We start from the raw sequence: 19,117 nt of genomic DNA, 5'->3' as shown, positions 1-19,117 counted from the left end.
TGTCAACATTGCAAGGGGTTGTGGGTGCCTCCACCAGTGACTGCTCCATGGCCAGCTTTAGCAAGGGTATTGTACAATGTGTGCAGTCATTCAATTGTTCTGCAGTTCGCTAAAGCGCTCATGACTTTGCAGTCTGTGCCAGGATGGTGAAAAGCTCTGGTGCGCTTGGTGGTACTTTGATAGCTCTGTGTTACTTCAGTGGGCAGATAAGCTAGAGATCCGACTGCACGCATGTCAATGTGACTGCATCTGAACTGTCTCACTTGCAGAGGAATGGTCAGGAAGGTTTCCCTAATGCGTGGCTGCTTCCCTCACCCACCCTGTCCCTCACCCACCCTGTCCCTCACCCTGAATGCTTGTGCGCTATATTCAATGTCAAGGCTGCCCTTGCCCTCAAGTTACCTCGAAGGCAAGGCTGCTCTTACTCCACCTGCCCCCACAAGTCACCTCAACCGCAAGGCAGCCCTTGCCCTCCCCCCCTTCCACAAGTTGCCTCAATGGCAGGGCTGCCCTTGACGCCCCACTCCCCGACACTCCTCAAGCTTGAAGTCCAACAGGCGACCCTGCCGAGTGCGGCACATCATTGCTGTGTACTCACCTCCGAGTTCCCCTCAAAGTGCAGCCCGCCAAGTGCACGCCTTTTATGTGCTGTTGTGAAACACATCAGCGTACTATCCTGCCAACGTGGCCAGACGGTCCAACTGAGTGGGAGACAATTCCGGCAGGCTGACCTGATAATGACACGCAGGTGTGTTACAATGAGGTTCCCGACATCCGATGGCGGGAAATGCGGCCTGCCTTCGGCAAGCTAAGCGGACGATCACGAACTAGTTTCACGCCGTCGTGAAACTGATCGCGCCATATTACCCGCTCACTCCAGCGAACACGCTCAATGCCGGCGGGCACGGAAAATGTCTGCCTTTATCTTCCCTCTCTTGTGCATAATTGTTTGATCCGCTACGGCTCCATTGACACCCGTAACTGAAATTGTCATGCGTTGTGTGCAATCCTACAATGAGTTATCAGTCAACACAAATCGAGTCCTCAGGCTGCCTCTTGAATAATCAAGATGGTATCTTCTGTCACCTGGTCTTTCCATGAGCCAGGGTAGCAGAATCAACTGTAGGACTACCAGAACTGCTGTCCCAGTTTAAATCACCTAACTCAAAAACAGAAATTAAACATGGGGCTATCTGGTAGGTATAGATCATTGGAGCACAGTATTGAGTGCAGTTACTCATTAAACCATGAGAGAAATATATTGATTTCTTCAAATACTGCCAACCAAAGGTGGACATTCCATTGAAGACTCTCAGCGTAACAGAACAAGAGTTTCAATCCCCACCTTCAGTCCTAAGTATGCAATGACGATTTATTTACAAAGATACACGTCATAAACATGCATCTCCTAACACAACAACAGCTTCAGTCTGTTCCTAGTTATAGCAGCACAAGTGAATCCCCAGTTAATGTGCAACGCCTGGAATAAATACAATTAATACTAAGCTCTGGAATTCCCTACCTAAACTTTTCCACCTCTCTACCTCACTTTCCTCCTTTAAGTCACTTCTTAAACCTACCTTTGTGAACAAGCTTTTTTGGTTATCTGCCCCAATATCTCTTTATGTGGCTTGGTGACATATTTGTTTATAGTACCTCTGTGAAGCACCTTGCAATGCTTTATTACATTAATTGCACTTTATAAATGCAAATTGTTGTTTGTGGCCTAAAAGAATTTGCATTTATCTAGTACCTTTCATGACCTCAGGACATCCCAAAGTGTTTCATAACAGACAAACTACTTTTTGAAGCTAACTCAATGTTCCAGTGTAAGATAAGTAAAATATACTTCAGATTTAAAAGCAACACTTCAATATAAAGTCATATTTGCATCCCTTTGATGGGATGATGGATGGAACTTTCAATAGGCAACACAGGTGTGCTTTAACCTGAACACCTGCCAAAGATAAGCTTGTACATTCCCACTAAAATAGTTGCAGAAAGTACCTAGACAGCACAATATGTAACAAAGGGAAACAGACAAAACATTGCTAGAATTTAGATTGAGACACACGCCAGTACATTACCTATACACATTAATGGATTACTGACTGTGCTGGTCACAGTTAGTCAGAATATATGGAAGTACGAAGGATGAGGAAAGCTGAGAATTTGGTAACACTAATGATAGTGATTTTGAGGTTTGGGCATGACTGAGAAAGATGAAATTCTGTGGTTTGGTATTGTGAAAATGCTCGCATAGCTACATAATTAAATCGTTGGATAAACAAAGCCTATTGCAATTCACCTTATAAAGAAAAGGAAGGACAAATATTGTGATTACAGCACAGAAACTGGTTCATGCCGGTGTTTGTGCTTCACGTGGGTCTCCTACCACCTTACCAGCATAACTTCTATTGTTTGCTCCCTCATGCTTATCCAGCTTCCGCTTAACTGTATCTATACTATTCACTTCACCTTCTCTCCGTGGTAGCAAGTTTCACATTCTCACCACTATTGTTAAAAGAGCTGTCTCCTGAATCCCTTTGGAGAATGGAAAAAAGGAGGCTATTTAGGCCCTCGAGCCTGTTCTGCCCATTCAATGAGTTTGTGGCTGATCTGCGACCTAACTCCATATGCCCACCTTTGCCTCATATCCCTCTGTACATTGGGTTAACAAAAATCTATCAATCTCAGATTAAAATAAACAATTGATCTAGCATCAATTGTCACTTGCAGAAGAGAATTCCAAATTTGTACTACCCTTCATATGATGAAGTGTTTTCCTAGTTTTGCTCCCTCTAGGTCTGGCTCTAATTTTCAGACTTTGCCCCTTAGTCCTGGACTCCCCAATCAACGGAAATAGTTTATCTCTATGTACCCAATCTGTTCACCTTAATATATTGCAAACTTCCATTAAACATCCCTGAACCTTTTAAATTCCAGGAAATAAGACCCTAGCTTGAGTAATCTCCAGCGAATTTGTTAGTGACTATCCATTTATTTGGTCTCTCCAACAAGTGAAAACATCTTGCCCACATCTACCTGAGCAAAATCCATCCTAACTTTAAAAACCTCTCTTCATGTCACCTCTCAGCCTTCTCTTTCCTGGAGAAAACTGTGCCACCCTGTTCAGCCTTTCCTGATAGTTTAACTTAAAGACATTGCAGACTTTACCCACCTGATTCACTAATGGCCTGCAGGGCAGGAAATCTGCCATCCTTACCTGGTCTGGACTACAATTGACTCCAGACCCACAGCAATGTGGTTGACTCTTACCTGCCCTCTGAAATGACCTAGCAAGCCGCTCAGTTCAAGGGCAATTAGGGACGGGCAACAAATACTGGCCTTGCCAGCAATGCCCACATCCCATGAAAGAATTAATAAAACAAAAAAGACTTGAAGGCTGTTTTGAATTGCCTGAAGCAAGTATGGTGCTGTAACTATCAAAGTTCAACGCAATTAAGTGAAAAATACACTGAAAATAGTTAGGCTGTGCAACTTTTGCTCAACAGAAACTTAGTAAATCTAGCAGCAGAGGTGGTGGCACACTTGTATACAGTCAGGAGGGAGTTGCCCTCGGAGTCCTCAACATCGACTCCAGGCCGCATGAAGCCTCAGGCCAACAGGTCAAACATGGGCAAAGAAACCTCCTGCTGATTACCAGGTACCGCCCTCACTCAGCTGATGAATCAGCACTCCTCCATGTTGAACTTCACTTGGAGGAAGCACTGAGGGTGGCAAGGGCACAGAATGTACTCTGGGTGGGGGACTTCAATGTCCATCACCGAGATTTGGCTCGGTATTGCCACTACTGACCGAGCTGGCCAAGTCCTAAAGGACATAGCTGCTAGACTGGGTGTGCGGCGGGTGGTGAGGGAACCAACAAGAGAGATAAACATCATTGATCTCATCTTCACCAACCTGCCTGCTGCAGATGCATCTGTCCATGACAGTGTCAGTAGGAATGACCACTGCACAGTCGTTGTGGAGACAAAGTCCCGCCTTCACATTGAGAATACCCTCCATCATGTTGTGTGGCACTACCATTGTGCTAAATGGGATAGATTTCGAACAGATCTAGCAACTGAAGACTGGGCATCCATGAGGCGCTGTGGGCCATCAGCAGCAGCAGAATTGTACTCAACCATAATCTCCTGGCACAGCATATCCCCCATTCTGCCATTAACATCAAGCCAGGGGATCAGCCCTGGTTCAATGAGAGTACAGGAGGGCATGCCAGGAGCAGCACCAGACATACCTAAAATTGAGGTGTCAACCTGATGAAGCTATAACACAGGACTACTTGCATGCCAAACAGCATAAGCAGCAAGCAATAGACAGAGCTAAGCAGTTCCACAACCAATGGATTAGATTTAAGCTCCACAGTCCTGCCACATCAAGTTGTGAATGGTGGTGGACAATTGAACAACTCACTGGAGGGGGAGGTTCCAAAAATATCCCCATCCTCAATGATGGGGGAGCCCAGCACATCAGTGCAAAAAATAAGGCTGAATAATTTGCTACAATTTCCAGCCAGAAGTGCCGAGTGGATGATCCATCTCAGCCTCCTCTGGAGGTCCCCAGCATCATAGATGCTATTCTTCAGCAAATTTAATTTACTTCATGGTGATATCAAGGAACGGCTGAAGTCACTGGGTGCTGCAAAGGCTATGGGCCCTGACAATATTCCGGCAATAGTGCTGAAGACTTGTGCTCCAGAACTTGCCACACCCCTAGCCAAGCTGTTCCAGTACAGCTACAACACTGGCATCTACCCAGCTATGTGGAAAATTACCCAAGTATGTCCTGTACTCAAAAAGCAGGACAAATCCAAACCGGCTAATTACCGCCCCATCAGTCTACTCTCAATCATCAGTAAAGTAATGGAAGGGGTCATCAACAGTGCTTTTATACAGTACTTGCTTAGCAAAACCTGTTCACTGACGCCCAGCTCCTGACCTCATTACAGCCTTGATTCAGACATGGACAAAAGAGCTGAACTCCCGAGGTGAGGTGAGAGTGACTGCCCTTGACACCAAGGCAGCATTTGAATGAGTATGGCATCAAGGAGCCCTAGCAAAACTGAAGTCAATGGGATTCAGGAGGAAAACTCTCCACTGGTTGGAGTCATACCTAACATAAGGGAAGATGGTTGTGGCTGTTGGAGGTCAGTCATCTCAGCTCCAAAACATCACCGCAGGAGTTCTTCAGGGCAGTGTCCTCAGCACAACCATCTTCAACTGCTTCATCAATGACCTTTCTTCCATCATATGGTCAGAAGTAGGGATGTTCGCCGATGATTGCACAATGTTCAGCACCATTAGCGACTCCTCAGATACTGAAGCAGTCCATGTCCAAAGGCAGCAAGACCTGGAGAGAATCTAACCGTCGCCCCTTGACATTCAATAGCATTACCATCACTGGATCCCCCACTATCAATATCCTGGGGGTTACCATTGACCAGAGACTGAACTGGACAAGCCATATAAATACTGTGGCTACGAGAGCAGGTCAGAGGCTAGGAATCCTGCGATGAGTAAATCACCTCCTGACTCCCCAAAGCCTGTCCATCATCTACAAGGCACAAGTCAGGAGTGTGATGGAATACTCCCCACTTGCCTGGATGAGTGCAGCTCCCAAAACACTCAAGAAGCTTGACACTGTCCAGGACAAAGCAGCCCGGTTGCTTGGCACCACATCCACAAACATTCACTCCCTCCACCACTGACACACTGTGGCAGCAGTGTGTACCATCTACAAGATGCACTGCAAGAATTCACCAAGGCTCCTTAGATGGCAACTTCCAAACCCATGATCACTACCATCTAGAAGGACAAGGGCAGCAGACTCATGGGAACACCATCACCTTGAAGTTCCCCTCCATGTCACTAACTATCCTGACTTGGAAATATATCGCCGTTCCTTCATTGCCGCTGGGTCAAAATCCTGGAACTCCCTTCCTAATAGCACTGTGGGTGTACCTACACCACATTGGACTGTGGCTGTTCAAGAAGGCTGCTCACCACCACCTTCTCAAGGGTAACTAGGGATAGGCAATAAGTGCTGACCTAGCCAGCGAAGCCCACATCCCATGAATGAATAAAAGAAAAACTTTCAAATCATTTGGAAAAGAAAGCTCAATATTATCATAAAGTGAAATAAGACTGACTTTGTAATAAAAGCATCTATAATGTAAAAATTAAATACATTTTCTGTAAGCAATACTTGTCCCTAATTTCTCAGAAACAAAAGAAAGCCCAGATTGTTATCGTTCCCTCTCACTTGATCTAATCTTAATTATATTATTCTGACAAATGTGATTTTCAATTTTTTTTTAATTCGTTCCTGGGATGTAGGCATCGCTGGCTAGGCCAGTATTTATTGCCCATCCTTAATTGCCCTTGAAAATGCCAACTTGAGCTGCCTTCTTGAACCGCTGCAGTCCCTGTGGTGTAGGTACACCCACAGTACTGTTAGGGATAGAGTTCCAGGATTTTTACCCAGCAACAGTGAAGGAACAGCGATGTATTTCCAAGCCAGGATGGCGTTTGGCTTAGAGGGGAACTTCCCGTGTTGGTGTTCTCATGTGTCCGCTGCCCTTGTCCTTCGAATTGGTAGTGGTTGCGGGTTTGGAAGGTGCTGTTGAAGGAGCCTTGGTGGATTACTGCAGTGCACCTTATAAATGGTACACATTGCTGCTACTGTGTGTCAATGGTGGAGGGAGCGAATGTTGAAGGTGGTGGATGGGGTGCCAATCAAGCGGGCTGCTTTTTCTTGGATGGTGTCGAGCTTCTTGAGTGTTGTCGGAGCTGCAATCATCCAGGCGAATGGAGAGTTTTCCATCACAGATCTGCTTCCATTGCCCTTTCAGAGAGTGAATACCAGATCACAAAAACCCACCGCTTTAAAAAAGTGTTTCCCATGTCACTTTTGGTTCTTTTGCCAATCACCTCAAACCTGTGCACTGTGATTATACCAACAGTCTGCTGCTGGAAACAGTTTCCCCTTTATTTACTATGGCACACTTCTATTAAATCTTCTCTTAGCTGTTTGATCTCCATACAGAAGACATTGTGCAGTACCCTTCCAAAAGGAGGGAATATTTGACCAGGGGGCATACCTGGTCAAATTCTGGGGCTAACCTAGAAACAAACTGACACCCTCAGTAAAGTTATTTCAAAGTTAGATCCAGAAACGCACATCCAGTTATTTAAAAACAAAGGACACTTCTTTCTGAATGGTAAACTTACCTGTCTGATCAGGGGTGTCAATGATCTCGAAACAAACATTGACATCTGCCAGATGCGAATGTTCAGTCAGACCCTCCAAGAATCCTCACTGCGCTTGCGCGATAGCGCTCATGTCTAACCTTTGACCCTCAGAATTGAGCTATTCCACGGCTTTTACAGATAAAATGAATTTTAAAAACATTTTTGTAAATAAAAAAGCGTTATCGCCTCAACTTCTGGAACTAATAAGGCTATATGTGGTATAAAATAAAGCTTCATAGACGGCTGCCTGATTGACAGCTTGACCCTGGTCTTTATTGGTTCAGGAGACTGTCAGTCATATGACGTTGCCGGGCTTCCTGTCCAGTCAGCGGTTTAGGGGGTGGATGAGGATGGGGCGGGGTTTATGGAGGAAATTATCGCGAGATTACAACCAGGAAGACGAGAAGTAAGATGGCGGCGTCTAGTGTTAATCCGTTCCTCAGTGACTCGGATGAAGAATCCGAGAGAAAATCGCGGAAAATCAAGGAGGTCGGCGCCCCGGGCCCGCCGACTCCCGCCGCACACGTTCATTCGCTGCCCCTGTCGCCTCAGCAAGAGGCGGGCTACGGTTACAGCGGCGGCGGGGCGAGGGAGACGGCGGCCGGGCTGCCGCTGGGGGCAGAACCGCCTCGCGTTCCCCTGGATACCATCGCGGCCCAGCTGCTGCGGGACCAGTACATCCTCACCGCCCTTGAGTTCCACACCGAGCTGCAGGAGGCCGGCAGGGAGCTGCCCCGGCTCCGCGATTACTTCTCCAACCCCGGCAACTTCGAGAGGCACACGTCCACTCCCCCTAAGGACCTGGCTCCCGCCCCCGGGCAACTCAGTGAGTGGCACAGGCGGCACCTGTACAGGGCTGGTGACGGGGAGGGGGACAGGGAGGCAAACTCAGAAGTGAACGCGGAATGTCATTCATCTTAAGGCGCTAAAGAGACTTGGGGTGGTGGGAAAGAGAGAGGGGGGGGGTTGTGGGAGTTTGACAACAGGGGCGTGATTGCTTTGTAAGGAGTGGAATTCGAGAACGGTTTGCTCTTGGAGGGGTGGGAATAAACCGCTTTGGGTCATCTAAAAGGGGGTTATGATGCCCGTTGTGGGGAGAAAAGCATCAGTAGGGGGGCGAGGGAAAGACCAAGAAAAATGGGTGGATACACCTGAGGGTCACACTGGAGGAAGTTAGGGAACTGCAGACAATAATATACAAGCGCAGTTATATCGCCTTATAGTATGTAATATCATTAGAATTCTCATTTATGGTATCACTTCCTTTTTCGTGTTGGCTATGTAATCTTGGATATATTCACTGAGAGGTGTAGTGTGAGTTATGTTTCACTTGGTGTTTGTAGGTTATTTGGCTTCTTGCGTGATAGTAATGCTCGGCGGCTGTAACGTGTTTGTTTTGTATCAAAATTTCGGTGTGACACTACCTAATGTTATATTATGTAGTATGTTCTACATGACCACAAGGCAGGTTTGGATGAAGGCTGCCTGTTTGGCTATTTGATTCTTTTCTCCCTGGCCTGCTGTTTTGCATCACAGCATCTAACTCTTCCTTACACAAATTCATTGCCTTGGCATTAGCTGGTGTCCTATCAGTCTGCTTTAACTGCTGGATTATGTCTGTGTTATATTCACAGTGCATGTTTTTAAAAAAGCCTGTTTCTTCATTTTCTTGTATTTTTAAATCTACATACTGTTGATACCAACTTTACATCTCCATCACCACCTCTTAACTCCCCTGTTTGTAAATTATCGGGCTGTTTGTCCGACATACAGAACTGCATGAGAAGAAAACTTCTTCAGTTAAATATAAGACAGACTGAAGACATTGTTTTCAGTGCCCAATCGAATCTCCATTCCCTGGCCCTGAATTCCCCCCTGCTCTCTGACAACTGTCTGAGACTTAACCAGACCAATGTCATAACCAAGCTCTGAAGAAGGGTCATACGAACTCAACGTTAACTCTGTTTCTCTCTCCATGGATGCTGCTGGATCTGCTGAGTTTTTCCAGCATTTTCTGGTTTTGTTTCAGATTACTGGCATCCGCAGTACTTTGCTTTTACTGATGTCATATTTTACCCTGAGATGAGCTTCCAACTATATATCTGCGCCACCACTAAGGCTGCCTATTTCCATTTCTGTAATATCACTTGACTCTATCCCTGCCTCAGGGTATCATTGCTGAAACCTTCATCGATGCCGTTGTTACCTCCGGACTTGATTCTTCCAGCTCATTCCAGGCTGCCTCCCATGTTCTCCGCTCCATAAATTCTGCCCATCTCCTAACTTGCACCAAATCCTGTTTACCCATCGCTCTTGTGCTCACTGACCTACACAGGCCCCCAATAACGAAAGGCCTGGCTTTTAAAATTCTCGCCCTTGTTTTCAAGGGCTTCACCCTATGCTTCACCCCTCGCTATCTCTGTAATCTCCTCCAACCACATAGCACTCCTAGTTAACTGCTCTCAAATTCTGGCTTCCTGAGCACCCCCAATTTTAATCACTCCATTATTGATGATTTTGCCTTCAGCTGCCTGCGCCTTAACCTCTGGAACTCCTTCCCTAAACCTTTTCACCTCTCTTCCTCCTCTCCTTAACTTGCCTTTTTAACCAAGCTTTTGGTCATTTGCCTTAATATCTGTGTTTCGGTGTAAAACTTTACTGTATTCCAATTGTGAAGCGCCATGAGGGGTTTTATCATGTTAAAGGTGCTACATAATTACAGGTTGTGTTGCTGCAGCAGCTGAACATTACCCACCCTTGATTTCTTTTGCTATTTGTATTAACATCCTGTGTTGTCAGTATTGATAGAACATATTGTGCATGTTGTTAGCAGATGGAAGTATGGGCTGTGTGAAAATTGCCCAGTTGATTTTGTAATAAAATTAGCGTTGTATAATACATTCTCAATCATTGTCAAAGCTCTTGCTTTTGGATGTAAAGGAGAGAATGCAATAAACTGGATCTCTGTTTGCTTGAATACTTATGCTCCACTAAAATTAAGACCCAGTTTAGTTTTTTTAAATTTAAATATTATCGGATATCATTAAAATTAGAGCATCTCTGGCAGGGTTGGTTGCTGCGCCAGTGTCTGCTGATAGGAGGGGAGTTTTTTGTGACTTTCGGCTGAGGTACAATAGCAAAGTGACTGTTTTGGAACCAGAATGTCTCCTCGGCTCAACGGTCCTAATAGTACAGGACATAACTGAGAATCTTGCTCAATGATTCTTCCCTATTTCATTCCAAGTCTCTTGAAAGTTTTAAAAAAGAACTAGTTTAATTTCAGTGCTTTAATTCTAGGATTTTTAAAATAATTATCTAATCTGATGAATTGTGACTAAAAGTTTCCTGGGTCTCATAATCTAATTGTTTAAAATCCATCTACTCTAAATAGCCTTTTTGTACTCCCCTTTAAACATGTATCATGCCTCCTGTTCTGTTCAGTAGTTTATCTGCTGCTGTAGGAGTAACTATCATGTACCCTTGATACATACTAAATGTTATTTGTAATAAACATGACTTTAAGGTTTCAGCCTCATCTCAGGAGTAGCATTCACATCAAGTCAAAAAGTCTTGAGTTCAAGGCCCCTCACATGAAAAACTAGTTGACATTGTAGTCCAATGCTGCACTGTCTGGGGTACTGTCTTTCAGGTGCAGTGTTAAAATGAGGTCCTGCCTGCCCCACCGGAGTGGATGTAAGTGATCCCAAGGTGGTCTTTGATGAAGAGCATCGAATTTCTCCTAATGTCCTAGATAGTATGTATCTCAACCAGCACTACAGAAAAACATTGGTGGGATCTAGTGTGCAAATCGCCCCACACATTTGTCGGTGTTACGAAATTCACTGCACTTTGATATCTAAAAGCCTATGAAGCAGTTTGGGGCAGCATAAGACATGTAAAATGCTATATAAATGCAAGTTTTTTTCTTTGTTCCTTACACCAAGAGGTAAGGTTTGCATGATATTAATCAACGTAGTGAATGGTAAGCATACGAGTCCTTTGCTTGGACTCCAAACAATTTCAAGTACAAAAAACTTGCCCAGGATATGGTTCTAAGCTGAAGAATACATTTGCATGACAAAATGGTATCGCTGTAAAACAGTTTTTGTTTCACGCATTGCAGCTGTAGTGTAATTGATGAACCTGTACTATACGGGAATGAAACACAAGTGTGTTGAAGCCTTCACACCTGATTTACGCTCTGCATTTAGCATCGAGGCAAGGTGGCTTGCACTTCACATTGATTCTCTAAACCTGTGGTATGTGAATGCATCATAATTCCTATGCAGTAAAAATAAGTTGGGCAGTTTGCAGCAAGCATTGACTTCTGTTGAGATATAAGGAACGTTTTCCTGGATCACCATGTTGCTACAGTTGCAATGTGTTTTAAAAGGAGTGTTATGGGAATAGAGAGGGAGTGAAAATCAATGTTTTGTGGAAGGCACTTCTAAATGTCTTGTCATCTTCCCAGAACAATTAAATAGCTGTTCCAAATGGAGATCTCTCTATTTGGTGCAAGTCTGTAACATCCTCCTGCAGATCTGTCTTCCCAAGAACTCTTGATTAGAAAAACTCACTTGGCCAATGAGCTGATCTCAGCAGTGATGTGACTGAGGATCAACGCTATTGCCTATCCTGGTGCTCAAAATAAGCCAAATACTAAACTAACAGACACTGAAGTTGTTTGAGTAGGTGGTGTGATTCAAAAATTAATGAAAAATTGCTAGCATATCCATAAAACAAAGTTTGTTTACTAAATTAAAACAGTTAGCTTGATACTGGAGTATTGTGCATATTAAATGCAAGTTTAAAGTGTGGGCATTCCATTAATGCTTTTTCCCTCCAAAATGTTTTTTTAAAGGCTCCATAAAACATATTTGGAGCAATTGGATATTTTCATCTAAAGACACAATGTCTTGGAAATACTGTACCTTTTTTCTGTCCCATTCTGGATAACTATCAAGAAAGGAGAGTTGAATCAAATCTCTAGATTTTGCAGACAGCTTGAGATAAATGTTACTTTCCTTGACTGGAAGGCTTTTCCATTCTGCTATTCAAATGTGTTGCAGTGTTGTATAGCTGCATCTACCAACTTCAATCAGATCAGTCTTTTTTGTTGTTACAGCATTATTTTTTTTTTCCTATCACAACTTTTCCCTTTGAATTTCCCCTTTTAAATCTTCCTCTGAAGGCACTGATACACATTTGGTTGTTATTCTGTCAGCAGTGGTGACACACGTGTGGCGTGTTATATGGTTAATTAATTTGCGTCCTGATTCTGAGCTTGAGCAATTGGTGAGGGGAAGCGTCACAGATGAGTCAAACCTTGTCCTCCCTTGGACCAGCAGCTGGCAAGTTGTGAAGAGGAGCAAGTGCTTTAAATCGTAACACAAAAACTCAACTGGCTCAACAATAGAGGGAAGGGACTATGTGGCTGGCTTTTAATGGCCCTAGTTGCTCTGGGGTCAACAATTATTGCCTCCTCAATATTACTCACATCCCAAGAACTAAGGCTAAATGGTTCAGTTTGAGTTTCATCTTTGAGTATTTTGAGATTCCTACATTTGTGACAGCCTTGCGGTACTTCACCTTGGAAGGAATATAGATCCTAATCATCAAACTCTTCAGGTGTTCACAATAGGCAGAGTACTCACCGTACTCGGCCATTCCATGTTTGTAAAACTGAGAACATAATGCCTAACATTAGATGTGATTCTGCGATTGGGCAGCGCTTGCTGAACAATCTTGAGTGCGCTAAGAATTGGACTAACAACAATTTAAGATTATCAGTCAGGCTTGCAATGTAACTCACTTGTGCTTGCTATGTTCATATGCAGGGACCTATCCTCCGCAGGCAAAATGAATATGCCCAGACATTGGACCTTTGTTTTGAATTAAACAAAAGCATAGGGGACAATAGTTCGCTGTTGCTTTTACCATGGCTACACCATTACCAATTAGAGCTGACTTGCCAGCGAATCAGCGGCTTATTCTAATGCGGTTTAAATTGTTGCTCCTTTTAAAATTTGGCATTCATACATCTGTCTTGATGAGTACGAGACACAAAGCTTCAACATCATGTCTCTCTTTGCCCAACAAGACTCAAGCTCTGTACTACCAAATGACATTGTTGTCTATAGATTTATCTAGATAATGTCATTCATTGCTCTAGCCCAGAGACGTTTACCAAAAAGATTGCTACTTTTTTTTTAGAAATTATCAATTGATTATATTTTAACAATCCAAATGTTGGAAAAGTCGCTGCTCAGATTTAAATTACTTTGATCTCAGTTCATAATTTGCACAAAACATTGACACGCTCTCTATTCCCAGAACATTCCTTTTCCATAATGTGTACACAAATTATGAACAGTGCGTAAAAATTGCCATAATGATGCTCTCGTTCCACGTGGATGGCAACAAACTGGCAGCTATTGACCTGAAAGTCTCATCGCTGAGCCTGAATTTTCTTGTACCGTGTTTAAAATAATACCACCATTCTGGTTGCATAAATGTGAAGCTGAGGGATCTAAAAATGGAGTTTTCACTTCATTTAGATAGTATATGAGAATTGAAATGACCGTATCCTATTGGGGAAGAGCTATTGCATTCATCAATCTCAGGTGAGCTCACTGTGGTAGAGATTTCATACTTGAGCGAGAACCAAGCCTGTGTTCAAATCAAAAAACTGTAAACCTTTTACAGCATCAAAGCATTTAAGGTTACAATATGAGGGGGATAGCTTTTACCTTTGTTTACATTTGCTTCATTTGGTAAAAGTAGGGCTTCACTTTGGGAGGCATGGTTTAGTTGGAGTGATTCTCATTCAACTTTACAAAATCTCTCTTTGAATGTACCTCAAGTTGTTTCTATTTTACTTGCATAGGCAGACAATGTTGCTTTGGCAACACGAAGGTTGCTGGGAAACTAATGGAAGGTAGTCTGCAATCGCTTCCAACTGCAGTGCCTCAGAATTTAACAGATGTCACACTTGATTCTTGAATTATCGTGCTTACATAATAGAATTTAAATACCATTGAGTGATGAAATGCAAGTTCACATCAACGATTCTCTGCACTGTGCGTCTGATCATAACCATACCACCGTGTGAATAGTAGCACAGAGACTGCGTGCTTCTGCACATGGAGTCAAAAATTGGATAAGCAGTCACCCCAGACTAAGCCCCTGCACCTCCTTGAGGTTAACTAACAAGTGGCATTGGTAGGGAATGCAAAGTAGATATCTGTGCTGCTGCTTTGACCAGAATTGGTGAGGCGTAGACTTGAGGAAAGGAAATGTAGAAAAACCTTAGAGAAATATTGAAGATGACAAATGTTGTGAGAGACAGGTTAAATATGTCAGATTCCCACAAGAGTACATTACTTCAGATCATCTTTTACTGCATATTTTTAGATGCAGTGTGAATGGCATTAGAAGCAATGTCCAGCACAAACAAAACTTAATTGAATGTCAATTAATTTAAGTATCATTTCCCTCAGTGCATGACTGCCACTTTTGGCGCAAAGGTGAAAACTAGTTTTTAGGATCAGCCATAATTATAATTTTTTATGTTTCTCCTTGCAGTCCATAAGACCATTAGATGTAGGAGCAGAAGTAGGCCATTCGGCCCATCAAGTCTGCTCCGCCATTCAATGAGATCATGGCTGACCTGATAATCCTCAACTCCGCTTTCCTGCTTTTTTTCCCATAATCCTTGATTCCCTTACTGACAGTAAGTATATGGGAATTAAAATGACTCGTATCCTAACAGGGAAGAGCTATTGCATTCATCTGTCTAGCTCAGCCTTGAATGTACTTAACGACCCATCCTCTACAGCCCTCTGCGGTAAAGAATTCCACAGAATCACCACCCTTGGAGAAGAAATTTCTCCTCATCTCAGTTTTAAATGGGCGACCCTTTACTCTGAGATTATGCCCTCTGGTCTTAGACTCTCCCACAAGGGGAAGCAACCTCTCAGCACCTACCCTGTAAAGCCCCCTAAAAATCTTATATGTTTCAATAAGGTCACCTCTCATTCTTCTAAACTCCAATGAGTACAGGCCCAACCTACTCAACCTCTCCTCATAAGAAAATCCCTCCATACCTGGTATCAACCTAGTGAACCTTCTCTGGAATACCTCCAATGCCAAATATCTTTCCTTAGATAAGGGGACCAAAACAGTTCAGTATTCTAGATCTGGTCTAACTAGTGCCTTGTATAGTTTTAGCAAGACTTCCCTATTTTTATACCCCATTCCCTTTGAAATAAAGGCCAACATCTCATTTGCCTTCCTTATTACCTGCTGAACTTGTGTGCTAGCTTTTTGTGATTCATGCATGAGGACCCCCAAATCCCTCTGTGTTGCCGCTTTCTGCAGTCTTTCTCCATTTTAGCTCCTCTATTCTTCTGCCAAAGCGCATAGCCTCGCGTTTTCCCACGTTATATTCCATCTGTCAAGTTTTTGTCCACTCACTTAACCTGCCTATATCCCTCTGTGGACGCCTTTTGTCATCCTCACCCCTTGTCTACACACCTATTTTTGTTTCATCTGCAAACTTGGCGATAGTACATTCACTTCCCTCATCTAAGCCATTCAATATATATTGTAAATAATTGTGGCCCCAGCACTGATCCCTGTGGCACTGCACTAGCTACAGGTTGCCGTCCTGAAAATGCCATGCCACCCCGCCGCCCCCCCGCCGCCCCCCCCCCCCCCCCCCCCCCCCCCCCCCCAGTTTATCCCAACTCTCTGTTTTCTATTAGTTAACCAATCCTCTATCCATGCTAATATACTACCCACAACACCTTGGGCTCTTATCCTATTAAGTAGCCTTATGTGCGGTACCTTATTGAACACCTTTTGGAAATCCAAATATAATACATCTACTGGTTCCCCTTTATCTATCTTGCTTGTTACCTCAAAGAAATATAATAAATTTGTCAGGCATGATTTCCCCTTCATGAAGCCATGCTGACTTTGCTTGATTATATTATGCATGTTTAAATGCTCTGCTATTACATCCTTTATAATAGACTCTAACATTTTCCCAATGACAGATGTTAAGCTAACTGGCCTATAGTTACCTGTTTTTTGTCTCCCTCCCTTATTGAATAAAGGTATTACATTGGTAGTTTTCCAATCCTCTGGGACTTTTCCAGAATCTAAGGATTCTTGGAAGATTATTATCAGTGCATCCACTATCTCTGTAGCTACTTCCTTTAATATCCTAGGATGCAACCCATCAGGTCCAGGGTACTTGTCAGCCTTTAGCCCCATTAGTTTCCCTAGTACTTTTTCTCTAGTGATGGTTATTGTATTTATTCCCTCCCCTACTTTTGCTCATTGATTTTTTAGTATTTTTGGAATGCTAGTAGGGTGTCTTCTACCGTGAAGATTGATGCAAAGTATTTATTCAACACCTCTGCCATTTCCTGGTTCCCCATTATTATTTCCACGGCCTCATTCTCTAAGGTGCCTATGTTCACTTTGGCCTCTCTCTTCCTTTTTATATATTTAAAGAAGCTCTTACTGTCTGTTTTTATATTACCCTCAAAGTTTATTTTCACCCTCTTTTTTCTTTTGGTCATCTTTTGTTGGTTTTTAAAACTTTCCCGATCCTCTGGTTTACCACTAATCTTTGCCACATTGTATGTTTTTTCTTTCAATTTGATACTATTCTTAACTTCATTGATTAACAATGTTTGGTTTATCCCCTTCCTAGAATCCTTTTTCCTCACTGGGATACATCTTTGTTGTGAGTCATGAACTATTTTCTCAAACGTCTGCCATTGTTTATCAACCATCTTTTCTGCTAAACGCCTTTCCCAGCCAACTCTGCCCTCATTCCTTTGTAATTACCTTTAAGTTTAGCACGGTTGTTTCCGACCCAAGTTTCTCTCACACAACATGGTAGAATTTAGCATTCAGTTTATGGTCACTGTTTCCTAGGGGATCTTTTACTCTGAGACCATTTATTAAACCTGCCTCAGATCCATAATAGCCTGATCCCTGGTTAGATCCACAAATATTGTTCTAGAAAACTGTCCCAAATACACTATAAATTCTTCCTCGTGACTACCTTTGCCAATTTGATTTTCCCAATCTACATGAAGATTAATGACACCCATGATTAATATACTGCCTTTTTTACATGCCCTCATTATCTCCTGATTTATTCTCTGTCCTACAGTATAGCTACTGTCAGGGGGCCTATAGACTACTCCCACCAATGTCATCTTCCCCTTGTTATTTCTTACCTCCATCCATATGGATTTTACATCTTCCGATCCAAGATCATTTCTTGCTATCGTATTTATTCCATTTCATACTAACAAAGCTACCCCACAACCCTTTCCTTTCTGTCTGTCCTTTCAAAAAGTCACATATCCCTGAATATTTAGTTCCCAGTTTTGATCTTCTTGTAACCATGTCTCCATAATAGCTATAAGATCATACCCATTAACCTCTATTTGTGCTGTTAATTCATTTATTTTGTTATGAATACTACGTGTTTTTAAGTAAAGAGCCATTAATTTTGCCTTTTTACCATTTTTTCCCCGTTTGACCCTATTTGCTGCTTGTGTACTCTGTCACATCCTAGGTAGCTGCCTTGCAATGTTGCCATATTCTTTTGCTTTGTAAACCTATGTATCCCCTCTCCAGAACCATCCAGAGCCATCCAGCTGAAGGATGTTGGCACTTGGGAAGGTCAGGTGTAAAATAACCAGTTGCCATTTTTCCCATTCCAGCAATGTGTCTCAGCCCCAGACTCTAAAGATAACCCCTTACTGTACCAATAAGGCATCTATTCATTCCCTACGCCTTCATTCTTGTTTGATTACCAACTAATGCTAAATCAAGAATAATTCGGTGCTGTAAACCCATTGCCATTAGGAATTTCATTCAAACTTCTTTCACAAGGTCTCTTAAAGCCTTTCACCCCCTCTGGGTGGATTTAGACCTAGTCCGAGAAGCATTTTGCCAGTATTCAACACAATACGCTCTACCTAACTCTATTGAACTGCTGTAATAGCACTCTTTACATTGAGATATCATCCATGAACTTACACTGAGAAGGAAAAAGCAGCACAGTCCAAAATATGGCTGTGATACTAAAGGGTCAGGTGAAGTGAAGGCTTTTGAAAGTGTTGAGTATGGTGGAAAACTGGGTGGATGCTCCAAAGGACGGGATTAAGTGATGATTAGCAGACAGGTAGCGAGGGGCACAGAATAATAATATTTGATCTACTGTATTCGCTGCTCCCAATGCGGTCGTCCACCATTAGGGAAATTAAACGCAGACTGGGTGACCTCTTTGCGGAACACCTTCGATCATTCGCAAGCATGACCCAGACCTTCCTGTTACTTGCCATTTCAACTCGCCATCTTGCTTTTGTCATGAAGCTATTAATGTATATAATATTATTGGAAAATATTTTTCTATTAAAATGGAGGTTTATTCTGTGGATGTCTTAATTGGATTAAAGCAGCTAGTCCGGATGCTTTGATGTGTACTAGTTTTGATAAGTAAGAAAGATAGCGTGTATTTGCATTTTTTGAATAGAGAATTCAAGAATTGGGGTGAAAACTGAAGCCTTTCTAGCAGATACCAAGCAATATGTTTATATTACTCATAAAATTGGTACTATGAAAGGGGCTTTATTGTTAGAAGAGGCTGGTGATACAATGAGAATTTACATTCATTGTGCGGTGGTAGGTATAACTTCAGTTTTCGGGTGTGCAGAACAGAGGCAATGTGAGATCAAAAGCAGCTGTAAGCCTCCAACTACCTCCACAGGAACCAAAGTGAGAAGAGCATCATTTTGAATTTGTACGGTGAA

The 19,117-nt window shown here is 42.9% G+C and overlaps 2 protein-coding genes across 9 annotated transcripts in view; one reads left to right on the top strand and one right to left on the bottom strand.

The window, feature by feature from the left end:
- The window catches only part of pign (phosphatidylinositol glycan anchor biosynthesis, class N), a 131,314-nt gene extending 126,040 nt beyond the window's left edge, over window positions 1-5,274 (bottom strand). The window contains exon 1 of one of the 2 annotated variants that reach the window (XR_013576264.1): window positions 5,137-5,274. The gene's annotated coding sequence lies outside the window, so the exon portion shown is untranslated. The remainder of the gene's footprint in view (window positions 1-5,136) is intronic. The other variant, XM_078539641.1, reaches the window with a different exon arrangement.
- Window positions 5,275-7,667: 2,393 nt separating this feature from the next.
- Window positions 7,668-19,117, top strand: part of relch (RAB11 binding and LisH domain, coiled-coil and HEAT repeat containing) — a 98,924-nt gene continuing 87,474 nt past the window's right edge. For 6 of the 7 annotated variants that reach the window (XR_013576262.1, XR_013576263.1, XM_078539639.1 and 3 more), the window contains exon 1: window positions 7,678-8,100. Coding sequence is in view for 5 of the 7 variants with exons in the window: in XM_078539639.1 (XP_078395765.1) it covers window positions 7,686-8,100 (415 nt within the window). In the remaining 2 variants the exon portion in view is untranslated. Of the gene's footprint in view, window positions 8,101-19,117 lie in introns of all 7 variants that reach the window. The other variant, XM_078539640.1, reaches the window with a different exon arrangement.

This window comes from Cetorhinus maximus, chromosome 3 (genome assembly GCF_964194155.1).
Source record: "Cetorhinus maximus chromosome 3, sCetMax3.hap1.1, whole genome shotgun sequence".
Taxonomy (NCBI): Eukaryota; Metazoa; Chordata; class Chondrichthyes; order Lamniformes; family Cetorhinidae; genus Cetorhinus; species Cetorhinus maximus.
Note: the sequence above shows the minus strand (reverse complement) of the source record. Positions and strands in the feature narration are given on the sequence as shown.